The sequence below is a fragment of the Seriola dumerili genome, unplaced genomic scaffold, assembly GCF_002260705.1.
Source record: "Seriola dumerili isolate Sdu_G_001 unplaced genomic scaffold, Sdu_1.0 BDQW01000040.1, whole genome shotgun sequence".
NCBI lineage: Eukaryota > Metazoa > Chordata > Actinopteri > Carangiformes > Carangidae > Seriola > Seriola dumerili.
The window spans coordinates 1,600,751-1,613,985 of NW_019174295.1; the positions used below are offsets into that span (position 1 = coordinate 1,600,751).

At 41.9% G+C, this 13,235-nt stretch overlaps 1 protein-coding gene across 1 annotated transcript; it reads right to left on the reverse strand.

Moving 5' to 3' along the window:
- Nucleotides 1–2,752: 2,752 nt before the first annotated feature.
- On the reverse strand, nucleotides 2,753–4,844 carry gpr119 (G protein-coupled receptor 119). The gene is made up of 2 exons (XM_022739021.1): nucleotides 4,388–4,844; nucleotides 2,753–3,456 (listed from the first exon to the last, which is right to left on the reverse strand). The coding sequence occupies exons 1-2, from the start codon at nucleotides 4,842–4,844 to the stop codon at nucleotides 2,768–2,770; spliced, it is 1,146 nt and encodes a 381-aa protein (XP_022594742.1). The 3' UTR covers nucleotides 2,753–2,767.
- Nucleotides 4,845–13,235: the final 8,391 nt, after the last annotated feature.

Consider the following 13,235-nt stretch of genomic DNA (forward strand, 5'->3'; position numbering starts at 1 on the left):
CAGAACTCCTGATCTTGCCTCTTGTTCAGTTTGTATTTTTTAATAATGTAGTGTCTAATCTTATCATAATATAGATTGGCTAGTAGTGAGAGTGTTGTCTATATTCATGTAACATTTTGTAGAGAGGGTAGGTGTAATAAACCAATATTGTTTTGTTTTATTTCTATGTGTATTTACTATGTATAAATATTAACCTTGCCTGATAACCTGTCTGATCGTCTGACTGCTCATGTTTCCTCCTCTACGTAATGAGGAAGTGATGGTAAAAACTACAAAAAAAATAAGACAAATAAGAAATGTGTTGTCCCAACAAGACAACAAACCACAGAACCTTTTTAACTGTATAAGAAAACAACCCCCCCCCCTCCCAGAATGACATCCAAAGGTAAATTAGCTCCATTTCCACCCAGCTGATTAGACTTTATGTCGACACCACAGTCTGTCATGCAGAAGTAAATGTTGGCCATCTAACCTGGAAATCCCTGACATCAACTGATTTAACTGCTTTGTTGATTCAGACTGCTGACACGTAAAGCGGGCGATATTTATCAAGATTCAAGCAGCCGAGGAAGTTTCCATGACTGAATAGTTATCCAGCTATAAAAAATTACATGTGCAAGCAGATAAACAGCGGGCTCGTCTGCTATCTGGGAGACATCAGCTTAAAGCTACTAAATCACATGGATGTAATAAAGCAGCATAAAACGGCCGAGGCCCATAATTTGTGTATAATGTTGTGGGTTCCAGTCTGTCTCATGACCTTTGCTGTGTGTTGTTTGTGGTCTGTCCTGCTCCAGTTTTCTTGGCACAGAAAAGACAACACAAATCTGAAGCCAAAAAACTGTGATTTGTTGGGATGTAAATTCTGGAGGATAAGACTGAGCTTCTTATTTTCTGGTGGTAAACCGAGAGATCTCTAACTTTCTAACTTTTATCTGATGTTGCCATCATGAACGTAGCGTTGGATTTGGTTTTTTAGATGATGGTCAAAATGATGCATTAGTAAAGCCTCTGTAGATTGTGATATTTGGAGAAGAGCTGCAGAAGCTTTCAGCTAATTCTTCACACTTTAAACAGGACGCAGAGCTTTAGCTGAGCTGCTCAGTTAATGTATAACTTTACTTCTTAACTTCAGCTTTGTCTGTTGTTATAACTGGTTGCTCTCAGTGCATGTTGGATGTTGAATTATCTTGAGATACTTGTTCTATGTGTTTGATGGTTTTCTTTTATTAAGTCAAGCCAAATCCTGAGCAGTGATGGCAGATTGGACTGACAAAAAGGAGTCCAATCAGAGTCTAGAACCTGCTCATGCCTTAAAAGCAAAACTATTTAGCGACAAATCAGATATAGAAAGTCAGAAAAATGTGACACGTGGCTGTTGACATGTGTGACTCTGAACGGTAAAGTATTTACAGGACATGTGGCAGCGCTGTGTGACACCAGATGCTGTCAGGGTTGACATACATAACATACAGAGTCAAGGGCTCATTTTATGAAGTATATCAAGTCACCAGTCACGACAGTGTCAGTCAGAACCAAAATTCACTCTCTGTTACTGCAGAAAAATAAATCATTGGTAATTACAATTTTTACCAACAAGTACACAGATCAAAAACACCAAGGAAGTGTATTCTGAGTCCCAGTCATCAAGGTCATGAGAGAGCGAAACCAAGGCAACTGGACTGGTGGAAAAATTCATTTCAGTTTAGGTTTGACTTTATTTTCTCTTTCATTTTCAACATTAAAGCCCTCTCTTTGTGGGGCTTTCCCTGGGCTGCAAACAGGCAGAATCCTGAGTAGGTTTCTGTGGAAGATCAGACTTGCAGTGAGTGAGCATAAAGTCAGTGAAAGCCCCTCGTACACTCACTGGAACATGACTAAACCCTCATGGACATCTCAGTGGCGCATGCCGAAGCCTGTGAAACTGGATTGTTGAACTTCCTGCCTCCTGCTGCCACTGTCCTCTGACCCCTTTAGTCCCACAGGGAAATATCTGTACATTTTACTACACTGATGTCACATTAATGAGTCTCCTGCCCCCTGTCACTTTGCCACAGATCGTCTGTGTTCTTATCACTTAGCAGGTAAGCTGACTCGGGGCTCTGCTTTTGTTAAGGTAATTTATCTTTGGAGCTCCTTCATTTTCTCCTGCAAAGAGATTTGGCTTCCCTGTGGGTTTACATAAAACCATTTTAATTAATAGACAGCTCATGTTTTTTGCCCAGTCTGACTTACTGTATTTGTCTCAGATTTCAGCAAATACTTTGGTGTGTACAATATAATTGTAACTAAAATAAAAATCTATCAAATAGTTGTTGAGATATTTCAGTCTAGACCAAAGAGGTGGACCAACCAGCAGACCAACACAAAGCTAGCACACTGCACAAGCATGGCTAAAAAATAAGCTGCAAAAAAACCTGGATTTCCTTGAATGCCACATGATATTTGTCATTTGTTCACTGCCAACATATTTTACAGATACATTAGTACTGAACACATGATGATGGATGGATCAAAAACCACAGTAAAGGAATTGGGAGCAAAAGTTTTGAGTTTAAAAATTTTATTAGTGGTTTGGTCTCAGGCCTGAAGGGAATGGGTTGAATCGGGCTGAGGCCCAGTAGGAGGACAAAAATCGTTTGTATGAATTATGAAGAGTGTTCCATTTCAAATTTAATATTTACAAATTTAAACACAAATTTGAAATAATACTTAATAGTAATATGTATTAATTTTGGCTTAAAGACCTCTGTTTTGTTAGCCTCTTTCATAAGTCACTCGTGGCAGACGGTGCCACAGTCTGAGCCTCATTGTTGCAGGTAATTGGCAACAGTGCGGGGTTAACGGCATCTAGACCAGAAACACAGGCTTGAGTCTGCACAGGTTGCTGAGGGTCGTATCTGTCTGTGGTACCTTGTGATCCAGCAGCCAACAACCTGCCTGTAAAGCAGGAAAACATGGCTGCTAACTGCAGCCGCACCTCCTTTTGCCAAAAGGCATACACCAGGGGGTTGATCAGTGAGTTTGACAGTCCCAACAGCCACAGATAATTCTCCAGCACGCCAGCGAGTTGACAGGTTTTACACAGAACGTGCACTATGCACACCACAAAGAAGGGACACCAGAGCACCAAGAAGCAGCCCACGAGCACCGCCACCGTCCTCAGGGCCTTGACGTGACTCCAGTAACCACTTCTCAGCTGCTGGTGCTGGTGGTGATGTTGATAATGCTGATGGCCGTGGTGGTCAGCCGTCCTGGAGCCTGCTTGCCTGACTTGACAGATCTGCTTCTGGTGGCTGCAGGCGATCTTCAGGATGTCCAGGTAGATGTAGACGAACACCGAGAGCACGGGGAAGAAGCACAAGCTGAACAGGACGATGATGCCAACTTCATGAATGACGGAGAAGAAGGCGCAAAAGCCGTCGTAACCCTCCGCCTGCAGCTGCCGCACCATGACTAAGTAGCAGAGGACATGGGTTAACGGCTACGTACACATGGGTTATCAAGAGAACAGTCTTCACACAAAAATACAACTTAACAATCAGGAAAAGTCCCCCAGCAGCAGTCATTCAGGAGGCCACTGGATACTGGCTCCGAAAAAACCATGACTGTATTGAGGGGAATGGGAAACCCTGTTGGAGGTCGTCTCTTATTTCAAATCAGACCCAGGTGGTTTCACCCTTAGATGCATACCTAAGGTCATACTGTATTACACCCTTTCTAGATCATTAATTTAATTCAGCTCAACTCTCTGTTATAACTGAAGCTAGAGTTGCTCAATAGCAGAGGAATGTAACCCAACAGATACTGAACATCAATGTAACATAAGGAAGTTAGACCCTAACGACTCTAAGGTCGGACAGACTTTAAATTCAGGTTGATGTCAAAACCCAACGTTGGCTAATTGACATTGTGACGTTTAGCAGATGTTGGGTTTTGCCAATCACTACAATGTCGGATGTAAAGATGGAGTTGGCATGAGGCGTTTGGAAGACATTGGATTTACTTAACAACAACTTAAACCCAAATAAACTATTAAGGTCAGATATCGAAGTTTGGTCACCCGATGTCACAACCTCTGACAATGTTGGTGGCCAGCTGCGTGTTGGCAGCCTGATAACCAGACGAGAGATGACAAGTGCCCAGTCAGCGACAGTCAGTTACTGTTAGTATAATAGATAAATGGTATATTTTATAGAAACAGCAGTAGCCTCCACATCCTCAACATCATTGGTACATCTGGAACTACTTAACTTGGTCTCTGGTGGATGACCATATGCTAGGACAGATGTACTGTATTACAAAATGCAGGCTCTTCTCAACAAGACCCCTGAAGCTGAAGTAGTTTTAACTTTTGCAACAGTGCAAGGCAACATCAGTTTCTCACCTGGCAGGAATCCCACAGTGATGGCGCTGATCCACAGAGCCAGCAAGGACCCGACTGCCGTCCCCTTCCCAGACAGCAGAGAGTATCGCAAGGGCATCTTGATGGCCGCGTAGCGGTCCAGCGAGATCAGGAACATGGACATGATGGATGCCGTGCAGGGCGAGGTCACAAAGGCCATCCGCATCAGACACCGGTTCTTCCCCTGAGCAGGAGGCGTGGTGTTTGTGGGAAGACCAGCAGTGACCTGGTTCTGAGGGATAATGTTGTTGTTGCTGTTGAAGTCTTCTGTGGCCAGGCCAGTGATGGCCACACCCACCAGGGCGTCGGCTAGAGCCAAGTTGAGGACAAAGCACCAGCTCTGGCTGCTCTTCTTAAGGAGCAGCTTTAGTAGAGCGACCGCCACCACCAGGTTGGTGGAGATGATGAGGCAGGCGGCGATGCTCAGGATCACGCCCATCATGCGAGGCCTCACTTCGCTTTGGTTTGTGGACTGGTTGGAGTCTATGCAGTCAGGGGTCATGTTGACGGCGGGCTCAGTGCCTGCTTGTCCAGTCGAATATAACATGTTGATGTCAAAAAAACCAACAAACTTTAATAAGGTGAAATTCACAATGTTGAGACGCGCTGACACTGTTTTAATCAGAGTCAGTTTTATCCGTTACAGTCGTTGACCATCATAACACATAATGTGGCTCTTGCAGTAAATTACAATCAGAAAAGATTTGTACAGATGTTCAAAAACAAACTAGGTTAAAACTTTGAGAAAAATTGACTGTAAATAATGTTGTGAAAGACTTATACTGAACTATCAAATATCATATAAAATTACTTGCTCCAGTGGCTTAACATGTGACTGCACTTAAATGGAAAAGATTTCAATCGTCAAACTGTTTTGTTGAAGAATCTTCTTGGCCAAACTCCTCCTGTTATTCCAGTGTCTTGTGACGGTTCCTCACTGACTGATGTCAAAGTCCTAGAAACTTGTTCCTGAAACATCCAGTCGATCTCACCAGTCTCATCACCGTCCTTTAAATCTCCATCCCAAATGCAGTAGGAGAGAAGCACTCACAGTATTATCAGCAGGTCTCGTTTGTCCCCTCCCCTCACACACACACACACACACACACACATACAGCCTATAGACCCACACACACACACACAACTCCATAAACACATATGTAAGTACCTTCCACTGCTTATCCGTTGCTGTTGCTGCGTCACTGGGACTGAGACTGACCCTTGTCCCAGCCGCCTGCCTGATCCCTCCCAGGCAGGAAGATCTCTATTTTTAATAATCAACTCACTTTTATTTATTTTTTAATCCAGAAGATTTTTTAAACTAAGGCTTGATCACAGTAAATGTTATACAGAGAACCAATTCTTACTTAATTTGGGAATTGATAAATGAATGAATGAATGAATGAATGAACTGGGCTGGTTCAGAGTTATTTGGACAGGCTTTTAGTTTGATAACTCGTGTATGTTGCTCGCTCCATTTGGGACTGTCACTCATTGAAAACTGAAAAAAAAATCTGATTTGTGTTGTTTGGCAAAGTTTGTTTCCATATGTGTAATGTGCTTATTGTTGCCCCTTGGAGGAAACAACACCTGTGATTCTCACCGACCATCAAGTTGATGTTCAAACATTTTCACCTCTGCCAAAGGTAAAAAAAAACTTATTTTTTTTAAATTCTGGTTTCTATTCAAAATTTGTATCTGCAAATTAAAAATGTGCATAAAACAACTTTTTCAGGATGCATTTAATTGTTTCCTTTGATTTTTAAAAACTTTTAAAAATCAGTCAGGTCTGGTCTTTCATAAAAGGCAGTGAAACACAGTATCTTTAGACTGAGTGTAATAAAGAAAAACTGTGCACCACCCTGTGCACTGCAGCAAGCTGAGCACTCTGTAGGTTGCAGCTGTAATGTAGATGAGTGTCCTACAGTGGTGCAGTAATAAACAGTAACAGCGGAGGTTCTGACTTTTCACTGAGCGCGGTGTAAAAGAAAAAAAACGCCCGGGAGCTCCACGATATTTGTGTGTGCAGCTTCAGGTTTACTAAAATTCATTCAGTGTTATAAAACACACACAGCTACAGCCGTGTTTGTGTGCCATATAAAGCTGAATGGGCTTAGTTAAACTCTAACCCTGCTTGGCTGCCGTCCCATTCAGGCCCCAGGGGAGACATCTGGCATGATGGGACCATTTTCCACCAGGATTCACACACAAATAGATCTGGCTAATGATGCTCTCTCTCTCTCTCTCTCTCAGTCTCTCTCTCTCACTGCACAGACTCAAAACATGTGGCATCACATCAGCTTCTCAAACTGGTGAGCAGCAGCTACAGTATGATATGAGAGAAAGTATCAAAGGAAAAACACAAAACAGAGTGATTTGAGACTTCCCAAAATTTAAAGTGGTCAGTGATTAGTCGTGCTTGTGAGTATAGCATTGACCTTTTAGCTTTGTCTCAAGGAAATAGTATTTCACTTTTGGTTACGTAAGTCAAAATATTTCAGACTAAAACAGGATGTCGGAGGCGGCCACACACTCAAGGATGGACTCATCATCGATAAGAATTTCAGAAAGTAAAAACTCAACTGAAAATGACTCATATTTTAAGAAAAGGAAACAGATTTTCCCCTAAAATGCACACCCACCACTTACAAGTTTATTCAATTGCAGGTATTCTATAATGAAGGGAACTGTGAAAATAATGAAAGTTTGCAAATCAATATTTTTCTGACATTTGCTCATTAAGTGGCATTTTTTTTCATTTCACTTATATATGAGTGTCAGCAGAGTCTCTTCACAGAATTGCTTATGATTTTTTTGCTAAATATTGTAAATTGTGTTCATTACATTTGTCTGCCAATTACTTAATAACATAATAAGACAATTTAAAGTATTAGTCCAGGTATGGTTCACATGCTGCATGTAATATAGGCATGAATTAGGATCAAACACATGTGACTACCAAGAGAAAAGGATGTGTCTCTTTACTCCAAACCAGCAAATCAGGGTTTTATGTCAAGGCAGAGAAGGTTGAGGAGAACAACAAGCAACGAGATTCAAAAAGCTTGACCATGACTAAGTGCTTAGCTGAGTCGACAGTCCGGCAGTGGTGGCGTTGGAGCTCGGTATTTAAAGCAGAGGTGATTGGAGATGATTTGCACTTTGCAGCCTGACACCTGCACACCCTATCCCACTGCTGTAATCAGAGCACAACATGGGGGGGGGGGCGTGACAGTGACGTGGTCGCAGGGTCCTCATATTGTGCGTGCGTGCGACATGTCACATGTCAAAATGTCTGCTGTAAAAAAAAAAGGTCTATGATTTGTTGATTTGTTATTGTTGATCCTCTGACTTTAAATCTAGCGCCATCATCAAACTAACAACATTCCCATCAGCTTCACGCATACTTTTTGTTGAGTGCTAATTAGCAAATGTTAGCATGCTAACACACTAATTATGGTGAATCAACATTACTTGCTAAAAATCAGCATGCTAACATTATCAGTGTGACCGATGTTAGCATTTAGCTTATAGCATTGCTTACTGTGGAGTCTTGTGAAAAATGTGCAGATAGTTAACTGGACTTTGGTAGAAAATTTGAATGTGTTATGTCAGTCTGACTGTTAAGTGTTTTCACACCTTCTCAGTCAGTCACACAAACACATCCTCCAACTTCAACACTGCAGTCCCAGCCAGCCCAGAGCAGCAGAGCACAGTTTCACCAGGTTCAATGTGAGTCCACAGCAACCTGAGAGGAAAGATCCTCTTTTTATTACCCCTCTAATCGCCCCCTCCTCCCTCCCGACAAACCAAAATAGCTCTAACAGACACACAATGTAGGAATGTTATTCACCCCTGCTAGACCTTTCAGGACCTTTCAAAACAAAGTGTGGGTCAGCAGTAATTGTGCCCAGTGCCCAGCAGCACCCAGGGAGCCGGGATCCTGTTTACACCTCTGCCAACGCCATCCTCCACCCGCTGTGACGGATACTCGTAACTCCACCTCAGACTGGGATCTGGTTTGAAGGAACTTTTGAGCCAAAGTGAGGAGTTCTCCAGTTTTGGAAGGAAAACGTTCTTCGTGCAGGATTGTTAAGGTGATGATGATGATGATGATGTTATGTGAGTGATACTGTCGGGGTGATGATGATGATGATGAGCGGGGGTTCAACAGGAGCAGGGTTCAGCTGCCAGTTCCTGTTGTTGTTCCACATCAGTGTGGCCTGCAGCAGAGTTTGAGTTGTGTCAGAGGTCTTGAGGTTGTCTCAAGACCAGAATCCCAAATTTAGTGTCCCCTGTGTTTACTTGTTACTTGCTTGTTTCTTTCTTTAACCCTGCTGCTTCAATTCTGTTCTGGTCACACAGAGGACGACCTGTGATGGGTAACTTAAATGATCATAGTGTAAGACTGTAAGATAATGTGTTTACAACCTATTTCAACATAAGTGGGGAATGTAAACATCAGTAACAGCATTTCAGGTGTTTTTAGAGATCAGATCATCGAGATGGTTAAACTTCAGTGTCCCCAAAGTTTGTTCTGAACTTGGCAAAACTACATTTTTATACTAGATGTCTCTGGGCTTGGAATCATTTATTAGACAAATTTAACTTGGAAACACTGCTGTAATACCGAGCACTCAAATGCCTCATTAAAAATGTCTTAACAGTTTTAACTAGTCCAGTTTTCACCTTTCCATCTCTCAGGCCCTGTACTATTGTGTGAAAGCTGTAAATTATTTTTTATGTTCTAACTGTGCTGCTATTCTGACCAGTTCTCTTTTGTAGACAGGGTAATGAAAGTCAAGAGACTTCCTAGTTAATTAAATGGTAATTAAAATACATATAATATGGCTTCCTATAGCCAGCAAAAAACAACACATCAACCTTTTGTTATTGTTATCAATAGACTTCTGGACAAAACTGCAGACTTGAGCATTTTGTTGTTGTTTTTTTGAACTTAGGCAACTGAGTGAACAAATGGAGTCAGACTCGTAGTCTGTAAAGACGAAAGGTTTCATAATAAGTGCATTCTGAATGTATTGATACTTCAGACACTTTGAATGCTTTGGTAGAATGCCAGACCTGAAAAATAAGATTTCAAGAAAGCATGTCATTTTTCTCTGCTTTGTGTCAGTGCACAAATCAACAACAGTGTTTTTTTTTTAGTGTTTGGACCAATATACAGTACATTTCCCTGTCATGTCTTATCTGTCGTATGTGAAAGTGATAGCAGTGAGCCTGTTTGCATTTGTGTCCCTATCAGACTGAAGATGTCTTTAAAGAGGCGGCTGCTGTCCATGTTGTTGTGCTGTGTTTACTGTGTGGCCTCGCTCTTCTGCCTCCACCCGAACCGCAACAACTGCTTCTCTGTCGGAGCTCGGTGAGTGTATGTGTGTTTACATATTATACATGAACAAACGTATTTGTTACATTGACTGTTGTTCTACAAACCCATCGTGTTGTACTTTGGGAAGATTTTCTGTTTTTCTGTCTCCAAGAATCGTCACCTTAACGTGGTTTGTGTGTCCCGGTGATCCTGGGAGCCGTGTTGTTTGGTGGTAACAACCCATGGTAGGGTCTCCCAGGGCAAATTAGTCCCAAGGGAGAGGCCAGACTAAGAGTTATTCATACAACCTGAAAGACATTTTCTTTTTTGGAAATGTATCACCTAGCCTGAACCAGGGAAACCGGGGCCCCTTCCTGGAGCCAGACTTGTGAGGGCAGTTCACTGGCAAGCATCTGGTGGTCAGGCCTTGACCCACGATGCTCAGTGCAACTAGATATAGTTGGTAAAAAGGAAGGGTCACCTCTACACGAATACAAGATGGCCGCTCCATCAGTGTATGGGTGTGATGTATGTATGAGTGTATGAGTGAATGGGTGAATATGGCATGTATTGTAAAAGCGCTTGCAGTGCAGTCCATTTTCCCTGAGTAGTTCTTTGTTATTGGACTTCTGTGCTCCTCATGAACTGGCCATAACAAACATTGTGTTTAAGCATTGGGTGGTTAATAAGTTCCCACTGTACCTGAACACCCTAGGCCTGAAATCAATGATCAGTTTTGTGATCAGATCATCAGATCTGCGGCTGTATGTCTTGGACACTCAGGTGACAAGAGGAGCAGAGCTGTCAACCGATCACCACCTGGTTGTGAGTTGGATCAGGTGGTGAGGGACAGACCTGGTAAACCCAAACGTGCAGTAAGGGTGAGCTGGGAATGTTGAATGGCAATGTCAGGATGAGGGAGAGAGAGATGCAACAAGGTCCCCTGCCGGACATGAAGCAGTTCAAGGGAAGCGTCTTAACCTCTAACCTATGGGGGCTTCCTATCCACAAGGTTTTGATTTAGTTTTAATTTTGGCCCTAAAGCCTGTGCTACAAGTCATTTATCTTTAGTCTGTGTTCCTTAAAAAATCCACTCTATTATGCACTCTGATTATTTGAACTTTACTCCCTATTCTCCGTTTTCCCTCCCTGCTGCTCTTTCCCTTCAGTCACCCTCCCTGTTCGCCTGTGTCTTCATCCCTTACTCTCACTTGTTTTCCTCTCCCTTAGGAATCTGGTGTCAGTCGTCCAGCAGCTTTACCAGCGAGTCATCCGGCTGCTGCGCACCACTCTGTGATCTTGTGTTTGAACCAATAACCTAACCCTGACCCTGACCCTGTCCTGTCGCTGCTGCGGTGGCTCTGGCTGCTGCGGCTGTCGTCAAGTATGCCCTCCAGCAGAGCACTGACAATTAAAAAGAAAAACAAGAAACAGAGGAAGAAAAATGGTGTTGCTCTACTCTTGGACTGTAACTCAATATTACCTGAAGTCACCTGCCCTGATCTGCTCACTACTGCATTTCTCTGACTGTATTTTAGCTGAGGAAGAGGAGAGTGTCTAAAAATGTCTATTTTTCTACTGATGAATATTAACATTATGGATATTTGCTGCATGAGCTGCAGGTGAGGTGGAGAGGGCATCAACTGTCCTCTTTTAAAAGCATTTTGAGGGTTCACTGGGAGCTTGGCTGCTCTGCTGTTAACTGCACATGCTGAGGAATGTAGCTTGAAGAAATATCTGTGTCACTGGGAGGTTACTGGTTGAAATTCCTGGACTGGCTTAAAGAATCTGTCATATGTGAAGGAGCAAAGTGTGAGTACGCAGTTCAGAGTGAAGCTTAAAATTAAACATATTAAAGGTCTTCACAGGTCGAAAATTTGGGAAAACTCTTAATTAAGAAAAGATCTGAGAGGAGACCAGATCCAAAGGTGACCCAAGGACGGTCATAATCAGATCTGATTCAAAATGTGGTCGACCTGAACAGAACCAAATTGAGAGAGAGCTCTAGCAGCAGTAAGATGCTCCGCCAATTACGGGGGAGCCACAGTCAAAAGAAGTAGAAATACTGCAAAGCACATCTGCAAGGATCCACTTGGGTATATGACATATTAACACAAGATCCATACCCATACAACAGCACCCTACCTACACCCTGTTAGACCGAATACTAGTTGGACCTCGCTCCAATACTAGGACCTGTGAGGGCGTATACTCACAAATACAGATACTCCATTACAGCACATGGCTTGTGCTTTGCAAATATGTGAAACAGCTGTAAGTGAAACATAAGCATCAGACAAGACAGCTTCCATTTAAAGTTGCCATAATGCCCTCCACTGTAAATGTACTGGTGAAATTTGAATTTGCCTAGCTAGAGACATTCTCTGTGAAGCTTCCTGTATAACAAGGCTGCACATGCAAATGACAAATTAGGTCAACGTGTGCAACGTTAGGCAACTAAAACTTCTTTAAGGGTTTGTTGACCCAATTTACATCCAGTATTTTCTTACTTACTTACAGTGGTTGCACGCTGATGCTGTTGTTTTGGATTTATTTATGCAGGTTTCAAGATATCTCTGAGATTTGTGCCTCCATGCCGATACAATGGAGGTAAATGGAATTTAGTTTGTAATCCTCAAAGCAATGAAAAATTACATTTAAAAAAATCCAGCAGCAAAATGTCTATCCAAACTCAATACACAATACACAAAATACTCTGGATAATCCACAGAAAACAGTAGTTTTTGTAGGGACTATTTCTTTGGAAGAAGACAGCCTGAGCCTACAATGACGTTGCTCGTCAGGAAAACATAAAAAAATAGGTTGTTTCGAGCTGTTTGAAAAAGACTGCTGATGTTTTGCTTTGATGAAGACAGGCTCTAATCCTTTGCATAGATGTTGAAAAAGATGAACAGTGCAGGAAACATGTTTGGTCACATCAGATGAGAGATAGGTTAAAAAGCTGCGGATTTGAATTTGTGTTGCTGCAAAACTGAGAAAGGGGAAGTGAATGAGTAAAAGCAGATTCAAGTAAAGTTAAAAGTATGACATCTGAACTTCCTGTATGATTTTAAGTATCTAAAGCAATACCTATAACAAGCGTTTTAGTGCAACCATTCAAATTAAAGTTGGAAATGTTTGAGTGAAGTGAAGGGGCTATAATATTCTGTGTTGCCTGAAAAGATGTTGTACTCATTGTGGTGGACAACGTTTCTTTTTCACACTTTTGTATGAACTGAGTGAATGTGTTAACAACTCCACAGTGGAGGTTAAAACTAGTCGTTTTTTGTCAAGGTGTTTGCTTAAATTAATGAAATTAAGAAAAAATCCAGTGGCTGTTGACCAATGGAGTGTAAACACTGGGATATGAAAATTATCCACTGAAGTGATATGATTAATGACCTAACCTGAAGTCCCTTAACAGTGTCTGGAGACTTTCAGTTATTTAATATCATGATTTAAATACTGTAGGCAGTATACTGTATATATAAATATACTGTAAACACT

Excerpts from the sequence above, each read along its gene's own strand:
- gpr119 (XM_022739021.1), bottom strand. The coding sequence starts at position 4,844 with ATGGGCGTGATCCTGAGCATCGCCGCCTGCCTCATCATCTCCACCAAC. Across the intron at positions 3,457-4,387 it reads CACTGTGGGATTCCTGCCAG|TCATGGTGCGGCAGCTGCAG; the intron begins GTGAGAAACTGA and ends TCTGCTACTTAG.